We start from the raw sequence: 20,329 nt of genomic DNA, 5'->3' as shown, positions 1-20,329 counted from the left end.
TCCCCCTGCTCAAGCCAGCGCATGTCCAGGCCCACCTGAAGTTTGCCAATGACCATCTGGATGATCCAGAGGAGGAATGGGAGAAGGTCATGTGGTCTGATGAGAAAAAAATAGAGCTTTTTGGTCTAAACTCCACTCGCCGTGTTTGGAGGAAGAAGGAGGATGAGTACAACCCCAAGAACACCATCCCAACCGTGAAGCACGGAGGTGGAAACATCATTCTTTGGGGATGCTTTTCTGCAAAGGGGACAGAACGACTGCACCGTATTGAGGGGAGGATGGATGGGGCCATGTATTGCAAGATCTTGGCCAACAACCTCCTTCCCTTAGTAAGAGCATTGAAGATGGGTCGTGGCTGGGTCTTCCAGCATGACAACGACCCGAAACACACAGCCAGGGCAACTAAGGAGTGGCTCCGTAAGAAGCATCTCAAGGTCCTGGAGTGGCCTGGCCAGTCTCCAGACCTGAACCCAATAGAAAATCTTTGTATTGCCCAGTGACAGCCCCGAAACCTGAAGGATCTGGAGAAGGTCTGTATGGAGGAGTGGGCCAAAATCCCTGCTGCAGTGTGTGCAAACCTGGTCAAGAACTACAGGAAACGTATGATCTCTGTAATTGCAAACAAAGGTTTCTGTACCAAATATTAAGTTCTGCTTTTCTGATGTATCAAATACTTATGTCATGCAATAAAATGCTAATTAATTACTTAATCATACAATGTGATTTTCTGGATTTTTGTTTTAGATTCTGTCACTCACAGTTGAAGAGTACCTATGATAAAAATTACAGACTTGTACATGCTTTGTAAGTAGGAAAACCTGCAAAATCGGCAGTGTATCAAATACTGTATATATACATATACTTCACAAATGGTTCATACAGTTCATATCAAAATATATATATATATATATATATATATATATATATATATATAATTTTGATATGAACTGTATGAACCATTTGTGAAGCCAGAAGTGGGTGGTTCTTTGTGAAATAGGTTGGATCTCTATCCAATGATATTTATTTAGTTTTTGAATGAATTAAATCACAATTAGGGTGACAAAATCAAACTTGAAAAGACATACTATATATATATATAAAAAACAAAAAAAACAGAACAATCTTTTTGGAATCTGGGCCCGTATCCCTAAAGAATTTTTGTGCAAAAAGTGGCTCCTAGCGGCCAAATTCTAAGCAAATTCTCAGAGTCATGACATTTTCTTAGAATTTCCCCTAAAAGTGACACGAAAATCCCAGTTAATATAAAAGCTATTCCTCAAGATTCCTAGCGCTTAAAAGGGCTCCTAAGGCGAGATCTGCTAAGAGCAGGGAAGAGGACTTTTAGTGGCTTAGGAGTTCCCCTAAGCAGCTGCACAAAATGTGTTTGTAGGATATTTGTTAACAAGCCTTCATAAATAGACCAGCCAGCAATCACAGACATTGATAAAAGCTGAGCCGTGTTACCCTCGTTAAGACCACACTGAGTTGTAACGTTGCAATTTCTACTTCATTAAGGACAGCCCCTTGAGATAGGCCATCTTGTTTTCAATGGGGTCCATATGGGAGTGAAAGTACAAAATATGCCAGCTAGGATATTAATATGAGAAAATAAGACACGAATCATTATTTGAACAGGGTGTAATGAGCTTAAGTTTTCACATATTTTAGATTCTAATGTTAGGCTATAACCCCTACAGCTTACTATTCATTTTCCAGATATTTTCTTGAATGTGAAATATTATTTACAATTACAGTCTGCATAAGATTAGAGTGTATAATTATGTTTATTGATTTGAGGGTACATCCTTTGCTCATTATCACCAAAAGTTCATTTTCATCAAACTTGTAGGATCAACCAATCACGGCTTTTGAAATGATGACTCATACCTAGCAACGGGGTCAACCACACCTCCTCACTAAGATAGGATTTTCCATCCATTCCTTGCTCAGAGTTCACTGAAAATGTTCTGGAATCACTTCTAAGCTAAAACTCCTGGCAAGGAATTTTTAGGTTAAGTTAGGAGCTCTCTGAGAGGATTCTCACAATCTTTAGGGATACGGGCCCTGTTCTTTTACAAGAGACATCTGAACAAACCAATTCACCAGAGCTATGGGGTGTTTAAGATGAACAAATTCACAAGAAAGAATTAGACGTCAGTTCACTAGAATAAATCAGACCTTCCAACGCACAGAGAGAGAGAGAGAGAGAGAGAGAGAGAGAGAGAGAGAGAGAGAGAGAGAGAGAGAGAGAGAGAGAGAGAGAGAGAGAGAGAGAGAGAGAGAGAGAGAGAGAGAGAGAGAGAGAGAGAGAGAGAGAGAGAGAGAGAGAGAGAGAGAGAGAGAGAGAGAGAGAGAGAGAGAGAGAGAGAGAGAGAGAGAGAGAGAGAGATTAAGTTTAAAGTTTAGGATGAAACCAATTACTAGAATAAGTCGAACTTTCCTACATATGAGGAAAAAAAAGACTGTTTAAGACAAACTAATGAATCACATGTAACCTCACTCCATATGAGAGAGTCGACAGTAAAGTAATATAATGACATTGTGCTAGGTAACTATATTGTTACTGGCAGCTTTGAATATAACCACTGCAAAACTAACATCCTAAAGATTTCCTAGTAATTACCCAGATTGTGTCATGTGGTTTCACTGAGATTACTCAAATGAGTTTATTTTCCACACTGCGTACACAGCACATTGCATGCTCCTTTTCTGAAAACAGCCTGAGATAACTCCCTTTCAATATGGAAAGACAGCTCATGAGAAAGTAAAACAATGTGGGTACACCAGAAGAAAAAAAAACTCAAGAGTATCTCACTTTAGGCTGACATTCCACACACAGGACCAAAATCCTCATATCAAGAGGTGAAGGAGAGTTGAAAGCTTGACCTTTAACCCCCAAACCTACTCTTTTCCGATACACTTTTACACATACACTGATATGTCGAATTACATCACCCTGACTCACCCTAAAACACACAAAGGAGTTCTCTGTGTTATAGTTAGAATGAAGATGTGACTGATCTGAAAACTCAGTGCAGTAAAAACAAGCAAACACAGGCTGAAAGTAAAAGACTTTTGTATGATTCACTTCTAAAATCGCTTTAATTAGCTGGACAAAGAGCTAAACCAGTATATAAAAATACAAATTAGGAAATGTATAATTCTGAAAAAAAAAAAAAAAAAAAAAAAATTCTGAAAGAATTCTTGAGTGAAAATCATTGTCATTCAGTTAAAAATGCCTCCGCATGTACTCCTATTTTCATCCTGACTTTTCCAAGCTACTTCAATCTGAAACACTATAATTACCAAAGAAAGGATGCTACAAATACATAGACTATATCTTCGGAAACTATTCAAAGCCACTCAAAATAATTTAACAAAATTCTTGATCCTGAAGGTGCATTCAGTAATTTGGCGCAAATTGAAAGTTTTACATAAGAAATAAAGTGTGCTTTTGTGAAATGTGTGAATGATGTACACTCACATGAGATAAAGACTTCAGATTTAGATTTAAAATAAAAAAAAATAAAAAAAGATCATGCTCTTTGGCTCACATATCTGTAGATAAGCAATGCCATTTATGTAGAGTAGCACTGTTTGGTGATGCAAAGAGCGAAAATTTATGGAACAAACGTTAATTTTGTGGTATCAGCACTTGGGTTTATCCAAACCAATTTTTTTACAGATTTGCCTAAAAGGGATAATTCACCCCCAAAAATGAAAATTTCATATCAAAAATGAAAATAAATTACTCACCCTCATGTCATTCCAAAAACATAAGACTTTCGTTCATAAGAGACATGATTGCTTTATATATCATAAACTGATTGAATTTAGGCTTTTATTCACATATAAACATTTAACACGCATCAGTTGTGGTAAACAGAAGCTCAAGCATGTTCGCTTGATGCGGAAGAACCAATGAGGTTCATTCTCGTGTTACTCGGCACGTTTGAGTTTTTGCAAGAACCAATGAGGTTTGTTCTCGCACGACAAGCGGGTCCAGTTGAGCTTCTGTTCATGTTCGCCGGTCAATGTTTATCAGTGAATAAAAGTGTTAATTCAATCTATTCATCATATAAAGTGATTGCGTCTCTTCAGAAAATCTGGACTAAACTGCTCAATTTATATGGATTCGTTTTACAATCTTTTTATGAACTTTTTGAAGCGTCAGTGTCAGTTGCGTAGCGGTCAATGGAGGGACAGAAATCTCTCAGATTTCATCAAAAAGATCGTCATTTGTTTTCTGAAGGTTAATGAAAGTCTTACGGCTTTGGAACAACATGAAGGTGCATAATGACGGAATTATAAATTTTGGGTGAACTAACCCTTTAAATAAAGGGGCCTTTTATTCATTTTAAGCTACTATAAAATGCACTCAAGGCCATGTTATTGTGAATCGCACAAATCAAAGGATACAGGCCAAAAAATGAACATCTGTTAGTTGATTCAGTCACAAATCAAATCAACATCCGAGTCAATTACTTTTACAAATTTTTATTTATTTATTTTTTTAATTTGCATGTGCTCTGCAACAGTGGAAAAAAATACATATGACATTAGGTCGAACAATTACAAAAATAAAACAAAACGAAACCATACCGCAAACATTTTTTCACATAAGCGTACACAATTCTGAAATTATTATTAAGGCATCCAAATTAACACTCAAAACCTTTCTTTGAAAGACAAAGTTGGTTTCATAACAAAATGTTTTTATAGTCACAAATTAAACCCAACACCTTTAGTGCAACTGTACAATCTCACGTCAACCCCAACAGCTTGCTCTGAAGACCACAAAGTTAACATGATCAGCTTTATCTGAGACACGACACGCTTCATGAGGCTTTATACGGTCATGATTTATGACTGAATATCAGCCACTTTTTCATAAATCATACTGATAAATCTTATAAAAAAAAAAGAAAAGAAAAAAAGTGCTAATTGCTAATCAGTGCAAAGCTGACCTTGATAGGACTAATGGAATACGCTTAAGTAGACAGTTTAAGAAATAGGAGAAAAGGAATTGAGGTTGACAGGAATACAGATAAATCACTGATGAATGTGGTCAGTCACAAAATCCAGTTCAATTCATGTTTGGCGTCGTCCTAGGTTTCAGGCCATTGTAGAGGGAGGTCAAAGGGTCAATGCTCATTTATGATGCTACAGCCAGATATCCTGTAGCTGATCTGCAGTCAGAAAAAAAAAAAAAAAAAAAAAAACACCACTTAATCTTACAATAAAAAGCTCAAGGGCTGGGACAAATTAGCATTAGACCATCTCTTAAAAGCGCAGTTGGGAGTGAAAAATTTCTGCGAGTGATCGACACAAAGTGTAGGGTCGCAAACAAGCAAAGCCGATGATCAGGTCTGGGTAATGTAACAGGCACAGCAAATTAAATTTAACGTGACTTGGCAAACAATGTTCAAATGTCTTCCTCTGGAATTTCAAATAAATGAACACGAGTGGAGAAAATTATTTTCGTTCTATCACGCGCTCTCCGTTCTCTGCTGCCCTCATAGCAGCAACTATCACAGCCTTGTCAAGTGCAAAATGGGTGCAAAAGTCAACCATCCTGCCTGTTCCAACCCTGCTGCAACACACATACCTGTAGTTTTCAAATGAGCCTGAAGGACTCGATTAGCGGGATCAGATGCGTTTAATTAGTATTGAGACAGGACTACAGTTTTGTACACCTGGGTTACGACATGCTTTTTGGGCATTAAATAATGGCGCAAGTACAGTAAGTTGAGTACCACAAACCTTAGTAGATCAGGATTCATTTAACCCTTGTAATGCATAAAAAATAAAACATTTTATATACGGCATCGGCTATTTGCACTAAGTACAATTAACGATACATGCTAATTACATTATGTAAAAATAGCAGTATTTTCGGTAACACTATATCACAGTGTCCTTGTTGCATCTTCTTACCATAGTAATAACAGTAAATTATGCATAATTACATGCAACTAACCCTCAACTAAATCCTAATTCTACCCTAACCCTATAGCAAGTACATGTACAGTAGTTGCTTAATATTACTCAGTACTTCAATATATAATTACACTAACAATGACACCTTAAAACAAAGTGTAACCGTATTTTCTTTGCAACAAGTGTAAATAGTTAGATACTATTTGCACCTCAGTATTTTAGAACATTTTAAAACATCAAGCAATAATAACATATAGTATTGAGTGTAAATGATTATATTTATTAAATAAATTCCACCTTATTAGGACAATAAAGCCCTCCCTACACCTACCCGATGAACACTATTATTAAATAACCGGTAGGCATTTTAATTCCACTTTTATTCATATTTATCTGATATGCGATGGGAAAAGGGAGCAAAACAATTTCGGCCAAAGGCGGATTCGAACTCTCGTTTGAACTCGCGTCAAAAGTATCTGCTACACGCCTTACTCCCCTACGCCACTGCGGCTGATAAATTATAGGAGGGTTTTTTTTTTGTTTTTTTTTTGTCTAGCCCAACCAGACATTGGTGGGCAGAGTTAGCGTAAATAGTTTCTACCAACAGGGTGGGTTATTTGCACTTGGTGTAAATAGACACTCCGTTAGTATACAACGCAAGCCTATAACAGTCATAACTTAAAATTTGCACATAAGTTACTAATCAGATACAATATGGTTTTAGTTGAAAAAAATATTAAGTTCTGAATGTTGCACGGTTCAACCATGCTATTCCTAAATTTCAAATCTTACAAGAACTACATGGCAGTGTGATGCAAGAAAGATATTTATTAACACTTGAGAAATTTTATTTGAATATCATAATGAAACTTATAAGAACACATGGAAATTACCAGTATGAACTCCAACGGATTTAATTAAAACTTATGACTTCAAAAAAAAAAAAAAAAAGTCTAAATTTATGAAACCAACACATTCTTTTTCCTAACAAATCATCAATATTACTCAAATGTTTAAACAAAATATTAAATTTTACTTACATAAACCTTTACTTTCAGATGAAAAGAGATAAACGGCCTGAATATCCTGTTCATGCTGCAATGGTTCATCCATAGGTGGCAGCAGAGTGAAATGTAGATCTTTTTAAAATTTAGACAATTTGGTCTATGAACTTTTGATCTACAAACAAATCAGCATAATTTCATGTGTAAAGCCACAGAGCGCTTCAGGGGCAAAAAAGGACCCAAAAGGTGCAACGGACCCATATATAATAGGAGGGTTAATAGCCAACTCTCCTCCCATAAATCTGAAAGGGAAGCTCCTACAAATGCATAATGCAATATGATCAGCCGCAAAATAACAGTCCATGCCTTTTCATTGCTAATTTTTCACAGCATGCCTTTAAAAAAATTAAAAAAAAGGGACCTGTGAGGATTTACTAATGCCAAAAGTGGGATTGCGCTGTCACAAGCTATAAATCTAGCCCCAAGTGTAATTCTCATGTGCAGATAAAACTACAAGCAAGCTATGGGTAGGGTTGACATAATGGAAATGTCTAAACATTGTGACGGTGAAGATCTCAGTTCATACAGAGCATAAAAGTGCAGATGAAAAGGATTCAAATAGTCTCATCCTTCTCATTAGGAGAAACTCTAAAATGCAGGTACGCCAATCTAATGACTATTTTTAAAGGAATAGTTTACCCAATAATCATCATACATGCACCCTCATGTCACTGCAAACATGCATACATTTTTTCAGTGAAACACAAAAGATGTTTTTTTTTTTTTGTTTTGTCAATGTTGTTCGTTTTGGAAGCTGGGTGCATTTTGCTCCCATAGTTCAGTTTGTTTAGGCACATGCGAACATGCTCGGATGTGCACCAAAATTAACCGTCCCAGACTGCCTGAATGAGGCGGTCTCTGCCCGAATAAAAAACAAACTCTGGTTTCTTACAAGTGAACTGTCTCAATCAAGACAAACAAATCTATATACATTCATAATAGGAAAGTTATGTAAAAAGCAGTGTCTAATTGTTTGGTGAACATAACCAAAGTCCCTTTAAGAAAAGTAATTTCACTCTGAGACCATTTGAAACGCCTGCATTTCAGTGCAGCTCCTTTCTCTTTGAATGGGGAAACACCAAATTCTACAAAACTGTTCACCAAGCTTACGATTAAATTTCAAATCTGAAATCAATGAAATCTGACAACAATCTCATACATTTTGTTTCTAAACGCTAAAATCATGATAGAAAATGTAATTTTTCAGGCTGGATCAAGCTAATGCGCAGTGAAAGGGCGCATCTGACTGTTTCTATAGGAACCGGAGCTTCTAACGGCAGCTGCAGTGACACGATGATGCGTCTTGTGTTATTCTATAGTCTTTGACAACTTATCACAGTGGAAAACTAAAGAGCACCATCTTAAGTGTCATTGAACATTTCCTGAACAGGAGGCATTGCCGGAATGTGGTCCCGACAAGGCCTTGATTCCTGCTTTAAAGGATATCAGTTACAGAATCCAAGCTTACATACACATTCATATATATTTGTGTTGGCAATGACAGCTAGTCCACAGAGCCAACAGTCCTTTATGTACGACTGCTACGAACGGAATCACAAAATAAACTGGTGAACCAATGAGAGGACAGTTTTACTTGCATGTGACTAGCATAAATTGCGGTATGCGTTTGTTACAAAGTTGAATTTTCTCTTAGTTCATTTTGCTTTTACAAGGCTACATTTCAATTTATCTCCCCGTTTCACAAAAAGCTAATTATCTACAGGTCTGAAATGCTCTAAGAGATATGCAAAGTGTGAAGTATTGAGTGCAGTATTTAGACTCACTCCATGTTATTCTTCAGTTGGTGTATGGTCCGCTTGTCCAGATATCGACAGAAAAGTGTTAGCAGGTTGGAGGGCAGAAGTAATGGCTCAACAAGTGTTGTCTGGGATAGCTGCCGGGCCACATGGAATACGGTATCCGTCCTTGATGGTTGTTAGAAAAATTGAGTTTCAATTTTAAAAATCATTTACAACTGAATAATAAAAACTACTGAATAATAACAACAACAGCATCTTACACAATTTTCCAGAGGAACAGACCAAATTTGCTGACCTTCACTGAAAACCATACTAGTTTTCAACCAATATATTAGAAAATTTGTTTGCATACAACTGAAAGTGCAGCATAAGAATAATAAGACCCAATAAGATGAAATCTGAACAAAACATACACAAAATCATGAACATTATTCAATATCTAAGGAAATGTATAGATTTCCAGTGACTCGTGCCTTAAATTTGGATCGGTTCCTCACGCAAAATTACTGTATGATTTCTATAAATGATATTTGACAGCCTCTCATTACAGTCCACTTTTCATTGTATGGAAAAACAACAGTGTGAACATCTTCCACAGAGAGAGATGGAGATAAATGCAATTGTTTTAAGTAATTTAAGGGCAAGCACAAATGGTACCAGGTCTCAAAGTCTCCGATGCTGGGCTCCATGGGAAGGTCAGAAGATAAAAGCCTTTCTCCCTGCGAGAGCAGAGCATACAGCAGCGACAGACCAAACTGCAAAGCAACATTTAAGTTAATTTAAAATGTGTTTTTTTTTTTTTTTAATAAAGATACTACATTTTTAACCTGCATTCATTAAACCTGAAAATATTACAATACAGCAATACCACCAAGAAGCCCTGAGAAAATGTAAAGCTTTTACACATGTTTTACCATAACCATATTTAGCAAATATAACTAAACTGAAAAGGACAAATTGAATAATAATAATAAAAAAAAAAACACTACAAAATTATATAACTGCCTAAAAGCTGACCTTGTTTTGGCAGGCCAGTGTTAACCGTGTGTCTTTTGAGTCGGGCAGTGATGTGGTGAACTCTTTGAGAATTCGGATTAGCTGACTGAACGCAAGTCCATCGACCACAGCTCGGAGCGATGGATACAAAACAGGCAGGGCCTGTGAAGAGGTTAGAGCTTGAATAAGTGATCAACATCAAGAGCTATACAGAAAAGACAAATTAATACACATGTTCCAGACCTCATCTGGATCTCTGCTCATCAATACTGGGAGGTGTTTGGTCACCACGCTCAGGATATGTTGGGATGCATCATGTGACAGGAATGGGAGGAGTCTGGCCAACATCCTCTTTCCTTTTGATACAAGTAGACACGAAAGAAATTCCTCTCCCGAGTCCCTGTAGGGAGGGCAAAAATTGATATAAAAAAAATGATAGACAATCGAAGTATGAGATCAGAAACCTGTATATTCACAACAGAAAATTAAAGGAGTTTCTTACAGTAGATTAGTGACCCGCAGCTCAGTGTAAAGCTGCTCCACCTTCCTCTTAATGTTCTGCATCAACCGCCTCTCCTCATCTTTGTCAGACACTGTTGCCTTCATTTTCTCTGCCTCTTCCACTTCTAACAAAACTATGTACAACTGTGAGAAAGCAAAGTGTTTAAACAGTCAAGTGAATGGGTGGCTTTAGTTGGATTCTGAATTTTGAGCCCCGACTGAGTACTTAAAGTCGCAATGAAACCAAAGTAGCAACAGATTTTGTCTTCCGAATTGCGAATAACATCCGAGATTAATGGATTAATAAAAATAAAAAAAGGTTAGGAAGTTGTTTCAATGCAGTGGTTGACTAAATGAGATGTGGTCGTTCCACTCAAGAGTATATGCAGAGGAATGCGTCACAAGAGTGTCATTTTTCATTAGTTTTCACCTGAAGGACCAGTTATAACAATGATTATACATTAAAGTAAAAAAAAAAAAAAAAAAAAGGTTATTCCAAGAATGAGCAGCCCTTCAGCAGCACAAACAACAGATACGGTAAACAACAAAAAGACTAAACCAATGATTCTTGCAAATTCTTAATACTGATTGGTCAAATCATGCCATTTGGTGGTAAAATATTTGTCCATGGCAACATACCAGTGGACACACTTGAAAAATAGGATCCAGAATTTAGAATAACTCCAAGGTACCAATTGTAAGGGTTATACACAGTTCAATCTATACCTTGAGTTAGGAATTCATCTTGGGTAATCAGGCATGTCTGTCAATAAGGGGGAACAACTTAACCTTTGGTCCAAGGCCAGACTCAAGGGGGACCCGGACTAGAGACAACGGGCTGTTTAACTAGTATAGATACAGTGCATCATTGCAGCCCTAGTGCTAGAGTCATAGAGGCTTTTCTTGTTGGTTGCAGGCAGGCAGAAAGGCCTTATAGGTTACCGTTACAGTAATGTGTGAATGGCAGAGATAGATTGTGACTGACAGGTGGTTAGTGTGACAGACAGATAGACACTGTAACAATATGGAGAACATGTGAGGGACGGCGAGTCACTGTACTAACCAGAGATGTTGCGTCACCAACCAGCCTAGTGTAAGAGTGCAAAAATGTCCCAATCCAAAATGAAAACTTCAGAACTGGATTCAAATATAAAGTGGTTACCTTCTCAATGGTGCTCAACACATCCAATCGTTGCTGTCTAGTGTCTTTGTGCTCCTGCTCAAATAAGGTGGTACAGGTTGTTTTTTAGTTGTTGTTTTTTTAAGTAGCCCCTCTTCCCCTCACCAAATTACTACAAATTATGTTTGCATCTTCAGTTAAAGGTGGTATCAGCGATTTCAGGCCCAAACATAAATGTTCACATTCATCTAATCTTACCTAACGATCCGCTAGCTGCCCGTCCCATAAGCATGCCGTCAAAAAAACGCGTCTCTGTAGGCAGCCTAGGCTCTGAGATCTGCACACAAAAACAGTTGTTTTCACCCGGTTTAGCCAAACACTCAAAACCAAAATAAATAGTGTTCCAACCAATCACCGACAGGGGCGGGTGTTGTGAGGTTTTGCGCTCGTGCACGGCTGCACGCAAAAACCTTGCAACACCCGCCCCTGTCGGTGATTGGTTGGAACACTATTTATTTTGGTTTTGAGTGTTTGGCTAAACCGGGTGAAAACAACTGTTTTTGTGTGCAGATCTCAGAGCCTAGGCTGCCTACAGAGACGGCATGCTTATGGGACGGGCAGCTAGCGGATCGTTAGGTAAGATTGATAGGTAAGATAGATGAATGTGAACATTTATGTTTGGGCCTGAAATCGCTGATACCACCTTTAAAGACAGCAAATCTCACCTCATCATGTGTGTGCGCATGAACGGCATCAATTGCTCTTCTTGGAGAGAAACAGGTGGACACTGCAACCTGCCCGAGCGAACCTTCAAAGTGGACCACTGTAGTAATGCAATAATAACTGCAAATCATTTATACTGTAAAATTGTAAAATAGGCATTACATCAGTTTATTGTGCCAGACCTGGGATGTATGAGAGAGTTTTGGTAACATAAGGGGTTGTGAGTTTAGGTGGTTCCTTCTTTAAACGGTCACCCAGGATCTCCTCTTCGGTAAGTTTGGCATCCATCCTCTGATAGTACTCCTGCAGAGATTAAAAATAACTAGACTTGACACCCAAACTCATTCATTAAGTAACTTACTTTGAGGGGATTCTACCTTCTAGTTATTCAAATCGATTCACAAATATAAAATAAAAATAAAATAATCGATATTCTAAACATGTTAACATGTTGATGGAACAAAGAACAGTGCAGTGCAGTTCCATTTCAATATTTTAATGATTTTTTTTTTTTTTTAAAAGCCTTAAATTCCCCAACGTTCTCCATTCTCTGAAATCACGTTCTCCATCATTAAAGCTCCAGTGAAGGTTTGCCAGATATCACAAAAAAACAAAACAAACCTCTTATACGCAACATAATAAAGACATGGCAACAATTATATAAACAATATAACTAGTACTACCAATATCCTAAAAAAATGAAAAAGGCAGGAAATGTAATTTATTATGAATAAAATAGTTCAATAAAATATTTAATTTAAAGTAAAGCAAAGATTGACATAATTTAAAAACTTTAATTACACCTATGAGTGTTTTAATATCCATCAATTGGGGGCATGGGTTTAGTATAAGTAGATACATTCATGCATAATAAATACAATTCAAAAACAAGTTAAGAATCAAATCTATGCCAAATCAAATTGATACAAAATCAAGAATCGATTTTTGATCGAATCGTGACCCCAATTGATTTCAATCAAATCATGAGATTCCAAAAGATTCCCACACCTAGTAGTTAAACCCAACAACTTCCTTGACCATTTTTTGCAGGGCTGAGAAGTTTAGGACTGATACAGACCTGGTAATAGTAGTCATCCAGATGTGGATTCTCACTTTGTAGCTGGATCATCTGCAGCCTGATTATCCATTCTTTCTCTTTATCGGTCATGATTTGACAATATGGGTCCCAGCTCACTGGCTTTCTGAGAATTATATTTCAATTCAGGAAAAGGAAAGACATTTATTTCCAAGTAAACATTTCCAAAAGACAATTGTTCATTACACTTACCTGTGAGGTCTCTGCTGTCGCTGACTCAAAAGCCGCTTGTGCTGGGGGTGGAACTGAACAACAGGACCTGGTGCTCTAAAAGTTGACAAAGAAAAATTATTTGTGAAAAGACCAAACATTAGCTAGTAAATCCAAATTACAGCACCCTAGTTGAAAACTTCACCCAAAAATGAAATTCTCTCATTAGGATTTTTACAGCCAATAGCTGATTTTTTTTTATTTATCATCTTAATTGGCTGATACAAATTTAGGTCCCAGAAATGGTTGTTGTCAATAATGTTATTTGGAGCCAGAGCCTGTGCATTAGTGATCCTGAGGTGGAGCAGTGGTATCAATATCCCACACATACTACTGCAGATGCAAGCACAGTCATGACATTACACCCTGTTTTTATAGGCTCAAACTACGAACTAAAACCAAACTCACTGTGAAAAAACACTTGGACATGCGGTTTGATGGTAAGAACTACCTAAAATGGCAGAAACCATTTTCTCATGTCCTATTACTTGGAGAGGGCGGGGTTTGAGACCTATACTGCAACCAGCCACCAAGGAGCAATCGAAATGTTTTGGCTTTCATTTTCAGGGCTATGCAGCACACTTGGGACAGATAAAGGGATTGAGGAAACAGTCATTATAGAAATAAATATGCATTAAGCTTTAAGAAAAATTAAGGGGTGGGGGGGGGTCATAAGTGTATAAAACCATGATATTAGACTTGCTCTGTTTTCATGTGCATTTTTAAAATATATTTTTTGTGCTTTTTGCCTTCATTTTGACAAAACCGTTCCAAGAGAAACATGAAGCAATACGAGAGGGCACTACAAGCCAGGATACAAACTTGGGACACCTGAAGTGCTGTTTCATGTGTCGTGCACTTCCAACAAATCTACACTTTAACAGTTTTGCATTTTTGTAAAAATATATATAATTGACACAGTTGGTCATCCATAAAGAGACCACCAACTGACTTTTCAGTGAAGTGCAATATGGAGATGGTATAGTTAGTGAATGAGACCCAGTCAGTGTAAACATTATACCAACCGTGCGTACGCATGGATTTGTGCCTGAAATCTACGTATGAACGTTTTCAAAAACAAACCATGATTCATCAATAACTTGCGTTTTAAATTTTATTCTAAATTTACGAAAAACATTTTTAGGAACAAAAAAAAAAAAACTGAGTGAGGTCTCCTACAACAGGATTACATGCATCAAAGGTAAAAATAAAATAAAGTTCTCATTCATAATACACATTGTACAAAGATTCTCAGATGACACGTTCGAAGATTCAGTCTCTCTAAACCCCTCCTTTCCGAGAGCCTACTCTGCTCTGATTGGTCAGACGGGCCAGTCTGTTGTAATTGGCCTACTGCTTACAGCATGTCGAAAACAAAATGTCCATTACCATAACTGAACTTCAGCTCCGGAGCCTTCCTCCGTCCACAGCGATTGTACACACTGTAAAGACCGTAACGATGGCATTGATTTTACCATATAAATTTGAGTGCGAGTCCGATGAGGAAACATTGGAAGAACTAGTTATTTAACCCAAACCTCCATCGGACATCTTGAGCAGGACGTTTCTCAGGGATATTCTACTCAGTTTGCCATACAAACTTGGCAATGTCCATCAACAAACCGATGTGTATATTTCTAATTTATTGCGGTGTACATGTGGGAACCATATCATTAACTGTATCAATAACAGTGCATGAGTTAGCTGAGCACTTTTAATGATGTAACAGTTTGTAAAACAAATCTTGCTCCATCCTTTATCATTACTCAAGTAGTAAGAACAACAGTCAATCTGCATTAATGAACAAAATTTTGGGTAATAGTGGCCCATAGCTGCTTAGCAGAACTATTTCAGTAAGACCATAATAGCACGAGTTAGCCAGAGACCTACACAATATTAAACACAAAACTACGAACACTGTAGAAAAATGTATACATCAATAATTAATCACACTTACAAGTTGTGATTTTGAGAAGGAATGTGGTGCAAATAAAGTGGGTACTGTCCCATCATTAATGGATAAGGATTTTGTAAATCCCATTTAGAGTTGAGAAGCAATCGTCAAAAGGTTATACAGCTGTTGTATCGCTGTGATAATTTTAACCACTGACTCTCCACATCCTCATCCTTTGCAAAAGCAAATTCTCTTTGTAAACTTTCAGAGCATAAAACAGCGTCTTCAACATGTACACAACACGAACCAGCTACAGTGTTTGAGGGCGGGTCAAAGTAGATGTTGTTCACGGGCAGCCAATGAGGACCATAAGCGGCCATTAAGCAAATGTGTTACATTGTTACGCATGCAAATTACAGAAGTACGACTGGAATTACTGACGACTTGTTTCGGCAGTTCAGAATCAATTTTTTTTTTTTTTTTCTTTCTTTCTTTCTTTTTTTTTTTAGAGACAATAACTTTATCATGCACTTTAATCTTTAAAACTTTGCAGACCTTTTATATTTCACAAACAGCTATATTACACTGCATGAAAGGTAATATCTGAAAAAACATAATGGGGCACTTAATATAATAGACACTTACAGTAAAGAAGAGTAAGAAAAAGGTATGTACGTGCATAAAGATGCAGATTTGTCTCATGTACAGCTGTGCGTACATAATGTACACACATTTTGTGAATTACGCAAAAAACAACAACAATTGTGAGAAGTTCTCCTGTGCAAATAAACATGAAGAATCCACAATTATTAGTGAATCAGACCCATTGTTCTCAAATCCCAGCTGCACTAACACAATCAATCTTTCCATGATGTGATCAGTTATGAGACATCAAACCTGATGTGACCTTTTCACAAGTCAAGTTTGAATAAATGGAAGTACATTCAGTTTATAACTTGGTCTATAACGTAATGAAGTTGTATATGTCCCAGTCCCTTGTGATTACTAACGATTTGACAAATGCTTCATAAAAGGGTTTGGAAGAACATGAGGGTGCATATTTTTAATCTTTGATAAAGTATTCCTTTACAGAGTAGATGACCAACCTGAAGTCCTGCATGATGTTGGAAGATGGGCTGTAGAATGGAGCAGGCCTGGGGGACTCTGTCCCGAACTGCAGGTGCATGAGTTTGGGCGTGTGGGGCATTGGGGTAGAGAGATGAGGACGGGAAGGTGACAGAAAACCTCCAGACTAGAAAAAAATTCAACTACAGATATGAGCTTCTGGAAGGCGGCGATTTTATTCAGGAACAGAAACGTGGTAATTGAATGAATAATAGGATCACCTGGTTATATTGTTGCTGGGGTGAAAAGAGTCTTTGGGGTCGAAAGGGAGAGCAAGGCACCATGGGACTATTTTGTGCCTAAAAAAAAAAAAAAAATCCGGTAGATACATTTCTGTACCTCTTACCCTTTATTAAAAACTCAATTCACACAACAGACTGCCTACTAGATAATTAGTGGTGTTTACCAAGCAAAAAAGTAAGAGCAAATTTAAGGGTTTTGAACAAATGGTTAACCCTATTACTAAACTAGTTTGTTTCCAAAAATAGAATTGGAATTTGTTTACTGTGAATCTTTTCTACCCACTATAAAAGTACAGTGCCAATAAAAAAATCATCATTCCCCTTTGAAATGGTTATATTTGTCGTACAGCCTAAAAAAAAAACTTTATAATTTTTTTATTTTGCCTTACAACAAACTAATGAAAGGAAAAGCAACAGTTCTGAAAATGAAATTAAAATAAAAAAACTGAAAAACTAGAACAGGGTTGGAAAAGTCATCAGTCCCCTGATTAAATACTTTGTAAAGCCACCTTTTGCTTTATAAAATCATTAACCTTTCTGGATATGTCTGTACTAGCTTTGCACCCCCAGATTGGGGAATATTTGCCCATTCTTTCTTGCAGAATTGCTCAAGTTCAGTCAAATTCCGTGGTGAGCGGAAATGGACTGCTCCCTTCAAGTCCATCCACAGATTGCCTTTTCTTTCATTAGTATGATGTTGTAAAACAAAACTTGTAAAAATGAACAAGAAAATATATTTTTGGAATGGGTTTGATTTCAGGCTGTACAACAAACAGAGCAACTATTTCCAAGGGGTATGATGATTTTCTATAGGCACTGTAAATGTTAGATGTATACACCTCTGGGACACTAAAAGGTTTGTGATCAACACTACACAAATTTGAATTGTAAAAATGGACATCTAATCTGACTGCTAAATCAATCAAATAGGGGAAGTGAGCACGCACAATTAAATATCCAATATGAGCTGATATTTCAATTTTTTTAGATAGCAGAACAAAGCATCAAATAATGGGCTTTAATTTCTTTTTTTTAAATAAAATAAAACCTTTTATCATTGAAACATACCAGCAGCACCCAATTTAAATACCCTGGTCATGGTAAATAAGTTTAGGACAAGCTATTGTTGTTTGTTTATCGTTCAAATTTCTAAAACGGGTGTCACTTCATTAAAAATCTTTTCATAAGAATCAACTATAAAGTTAAGAGTCCTAATGGAGTTCAACAGATCACAGTCCAGTGAAATATGCTTCTGCGATAAATGACTCTGGCAAGAGGGGCATACAGGTGGATCTTCACCCATTTACAAAAATGTGTGTGCCATTGTTGACCTGGCCACAACACTGACTGCTAATAATATGCTAATAATAACCACCCAGAACTTTCTAGTGTAGTGGAAGCTCATTTTACACAGGGAAACACAGCTCAAATTTACCTTTACAGAATGTAAAACACAATCTCAATTAGTTCCCCATTTATATTAGAAACCCTACTACCTGATAATGACATCTCTGGTTGAAAGATCCAACGAAAGACTGTCCTCTCCTGCCCCGGCTAGTGGAAAAAGGCCGCATGGGAGAAAGATAGTTTGGAGAGACAGATGGGACCCTGCCACGTGCTGATCGGTCAATCACTCCCACGATCGCCTGGTCCTAATTGATGAGAAGATCAAAATGTTCAACAGATGGTTGTGTTGTATAATTCCAAAAGACACATCTGAGATTTGCTTGATCACCTGATATATAGACGGTGGAGGTGGCCTGTTGGACTTTAAAGATGCTATCATCCACTGTGAGGTAGAAAAAAAATTACACCTCAGGTCAAAAAATAAAAAAATAAAAAATACTGACAAATATTGAAGACTACACACAGTATTTGAATTGAGGTCCTCCCAGTAGGAGCTGAGGCTGCAATCCACAATGGCACTATCAATACTCTAAAAACAAATCCAATTCAGAAAAAAAAGACAGGGTGAGGGTGTTGGTTAGTACTCAGTTTAAGATCACAGCTTCAAACCAGCATTTCTGAGAGAAAAAAAAAAAAAATTAGAACAGGCAGGTAAACCTTCAAGCTTGGTCGACCTTCCACAGTCTTCACCACAGCTGGGTCATCAAACAGCTGCCCTCGACCTACTCTCCCTCGCTGAGACCGGCCTGTTGGAGTGTGGGGCCAAATGCGAGGTCCCGGTCTGGGAGGTGAACGGGAACTGTAGGAGGAAGGCGGTCTGGGAGGTGGTGAAGGCAGTCTGGGAGGTGGTGAAGGTGGTCTGGGAGGGGGTGGAGGTGAAGACCGTGGTCTTGGGGAGCTATCGCTACACAGCAGCAGGAGATCCGTAGGGTCTACATCTGGATTTTCACCACTCACATCCTCATCTGGTAGTTTTTGCATAGTGATGTTTTAGAGAGTTTGAAGAAAGAAGAAAGAAAAACCACATGCAGCAGGGATAATGCTTAAAGTGATTACAGTGCATCTAGCAATACAATATTTCCAGAAAACCAGCATAGGGACCTTTTCTGCTTTATACAGTTTTAAATGGATCATATATTGGTCTATACCCTTCATCAGTCAGTTACCAATTTGTGCATGTTATGATTTTATAATATAATAATACCTAAGCCAAATGTTTCCACATTGTAGAGGTCAATCTCCTCATCCTCTTCAGCCATTTCCAGCAACAGTCCACATTCATCATCCTCTTTGTCGCTCCACTGATCTCCATTCTCTGGCCAAATGGCATCAGGAACAGATTCCCCGGTTTTCTCCTGAGATACACAAAATGATGTATAATAAAACATTGCTCACTATCACCTTGTTAGAAATGTATAGCATACAAAGGAAATATGGTAACACTTTACAAAATAAGGTAAGACTTTACTATAATATTCGATTTGTTAACATGCAAAACACCCCTAACACATTTATTAATCTCAGTTCATGTTCATTTCAACATTTACTATGATATTATTAAAATCTAATTTTGTATCTGTGTAATATTTAATTGACCTGCGCTAACATGAACTAACAATGAACAGTTGTGTTTTATAACTAACGTTAACAAAGATTAACAAATAGACCGAATGTAACAAATGTATTGCTCATTAGTTATTGTGTGTAAATGCATTAAACAACATTAACTAATGGGACCTTATTGTAAAGTGTTACAGAGAATATTAGCTTCGTATGAATGAGTAGCCTACATAATACGTTATATGCAAGCCATTGGCTTTCATCCAAAATGTTCAACTTATTCACAATGTATTTGCTTCATCTACTTACGGGATGTTCAGAATCACCCATTTAAATATTGTCTGTATTTCAATGTTTTTTTTTAATATTTCGTCACGCATCCACATTCGCTAAACGTCTACAACTGCCCGAGATGTAACACGTGTTTATCAGTGTTTGTAAATGAACACACCTGCGCACCTGGAGGTGGTGCTCACGCAACGCCGACGTAACCACTATATTAAAGGGGACACGTCACTCCCGCCAATAATCAAATACTGCCGCCAAACCGGCCCTCACAGTATTTGATTTGATCTACTGTCTGCACTCTGCAGTGCATTATTCACGGCTCTGTATGTTGTTAGGGTGACAAAAAGCGTTACATTTTAGGGTGCTCTGCCTCAGGTCTTATGCATTTGTCAAAATGACTGAG

The 20,329-nt window shown here is 37.4% G+C and overlaps 1 protein-coding gene across 1 annotated transcript; it reads right to left on the bottom strand.

Annotated features, from left to right (window-relative positions):
• Nucleotides 1-4,520: 4,520 nt before the first annotated feature.
• Nucleotides 4,521-20,051, bottom strand: patl2 (PAT1 homolog 2). The gene is made up of 19 exons (XM_079851316.1): nucleotides 19,948-20,051; nucleotides 19,283-19,433; nucleotides 18,736-19,043; nucleotides 18,542-18,607; nucleotides 18,407-18,460; nucleotides 18,168-18,323; nucleotides 16,651-16,728; nucleotides 16,411-16,556; nucleotides 13,393-13,467; nucleotides 13,183-13,306; nucleotides 12,287-12,407; nucleotides 12,107-12,204; nucleotides 11,424-11,477; nucleotides 10,263-10,405; nucleotides 10,004-10,160; nucleotides 9,782-9,922; nucleotides 9,422-9,519; nucleotides 8,789-8,929; nucleotides 4,521-5,189 (listed from the first exon to the last, which is right to left on the bottom strand). The coding sequence occupies exons 1-19, from the start codon at nucleotides 19,966-19,968 to the stop codon at nucleotides 5,156-5,158; spliced, it is 2,166 nt and encodes a 721-aa protein (XP_079707442.1). The 5' UTR covers nucleotides 19,969-20,051; the 3' UTR covers nucleotides 4,521-5,155.
• Nucleotides 20,052-20,329: the final 278 nt, after the last annotated feature.

This window comes from Squalius cephalus (genome assembly GCF_949319135.1).
Source record: "Squalius cephalus genome assembly, chromosome: 19".
Lineage (NCBI taxonomy): Eukaryota > Metazoa > Chordata > Actinopteri > Cypriniformes > Leuciscidae > Squalius > Squalius cephalus.
Note: the sequence above shows the minus strand (reverse complement) of the source record. Positions and strands in the feature narration are given on the sequence as shown.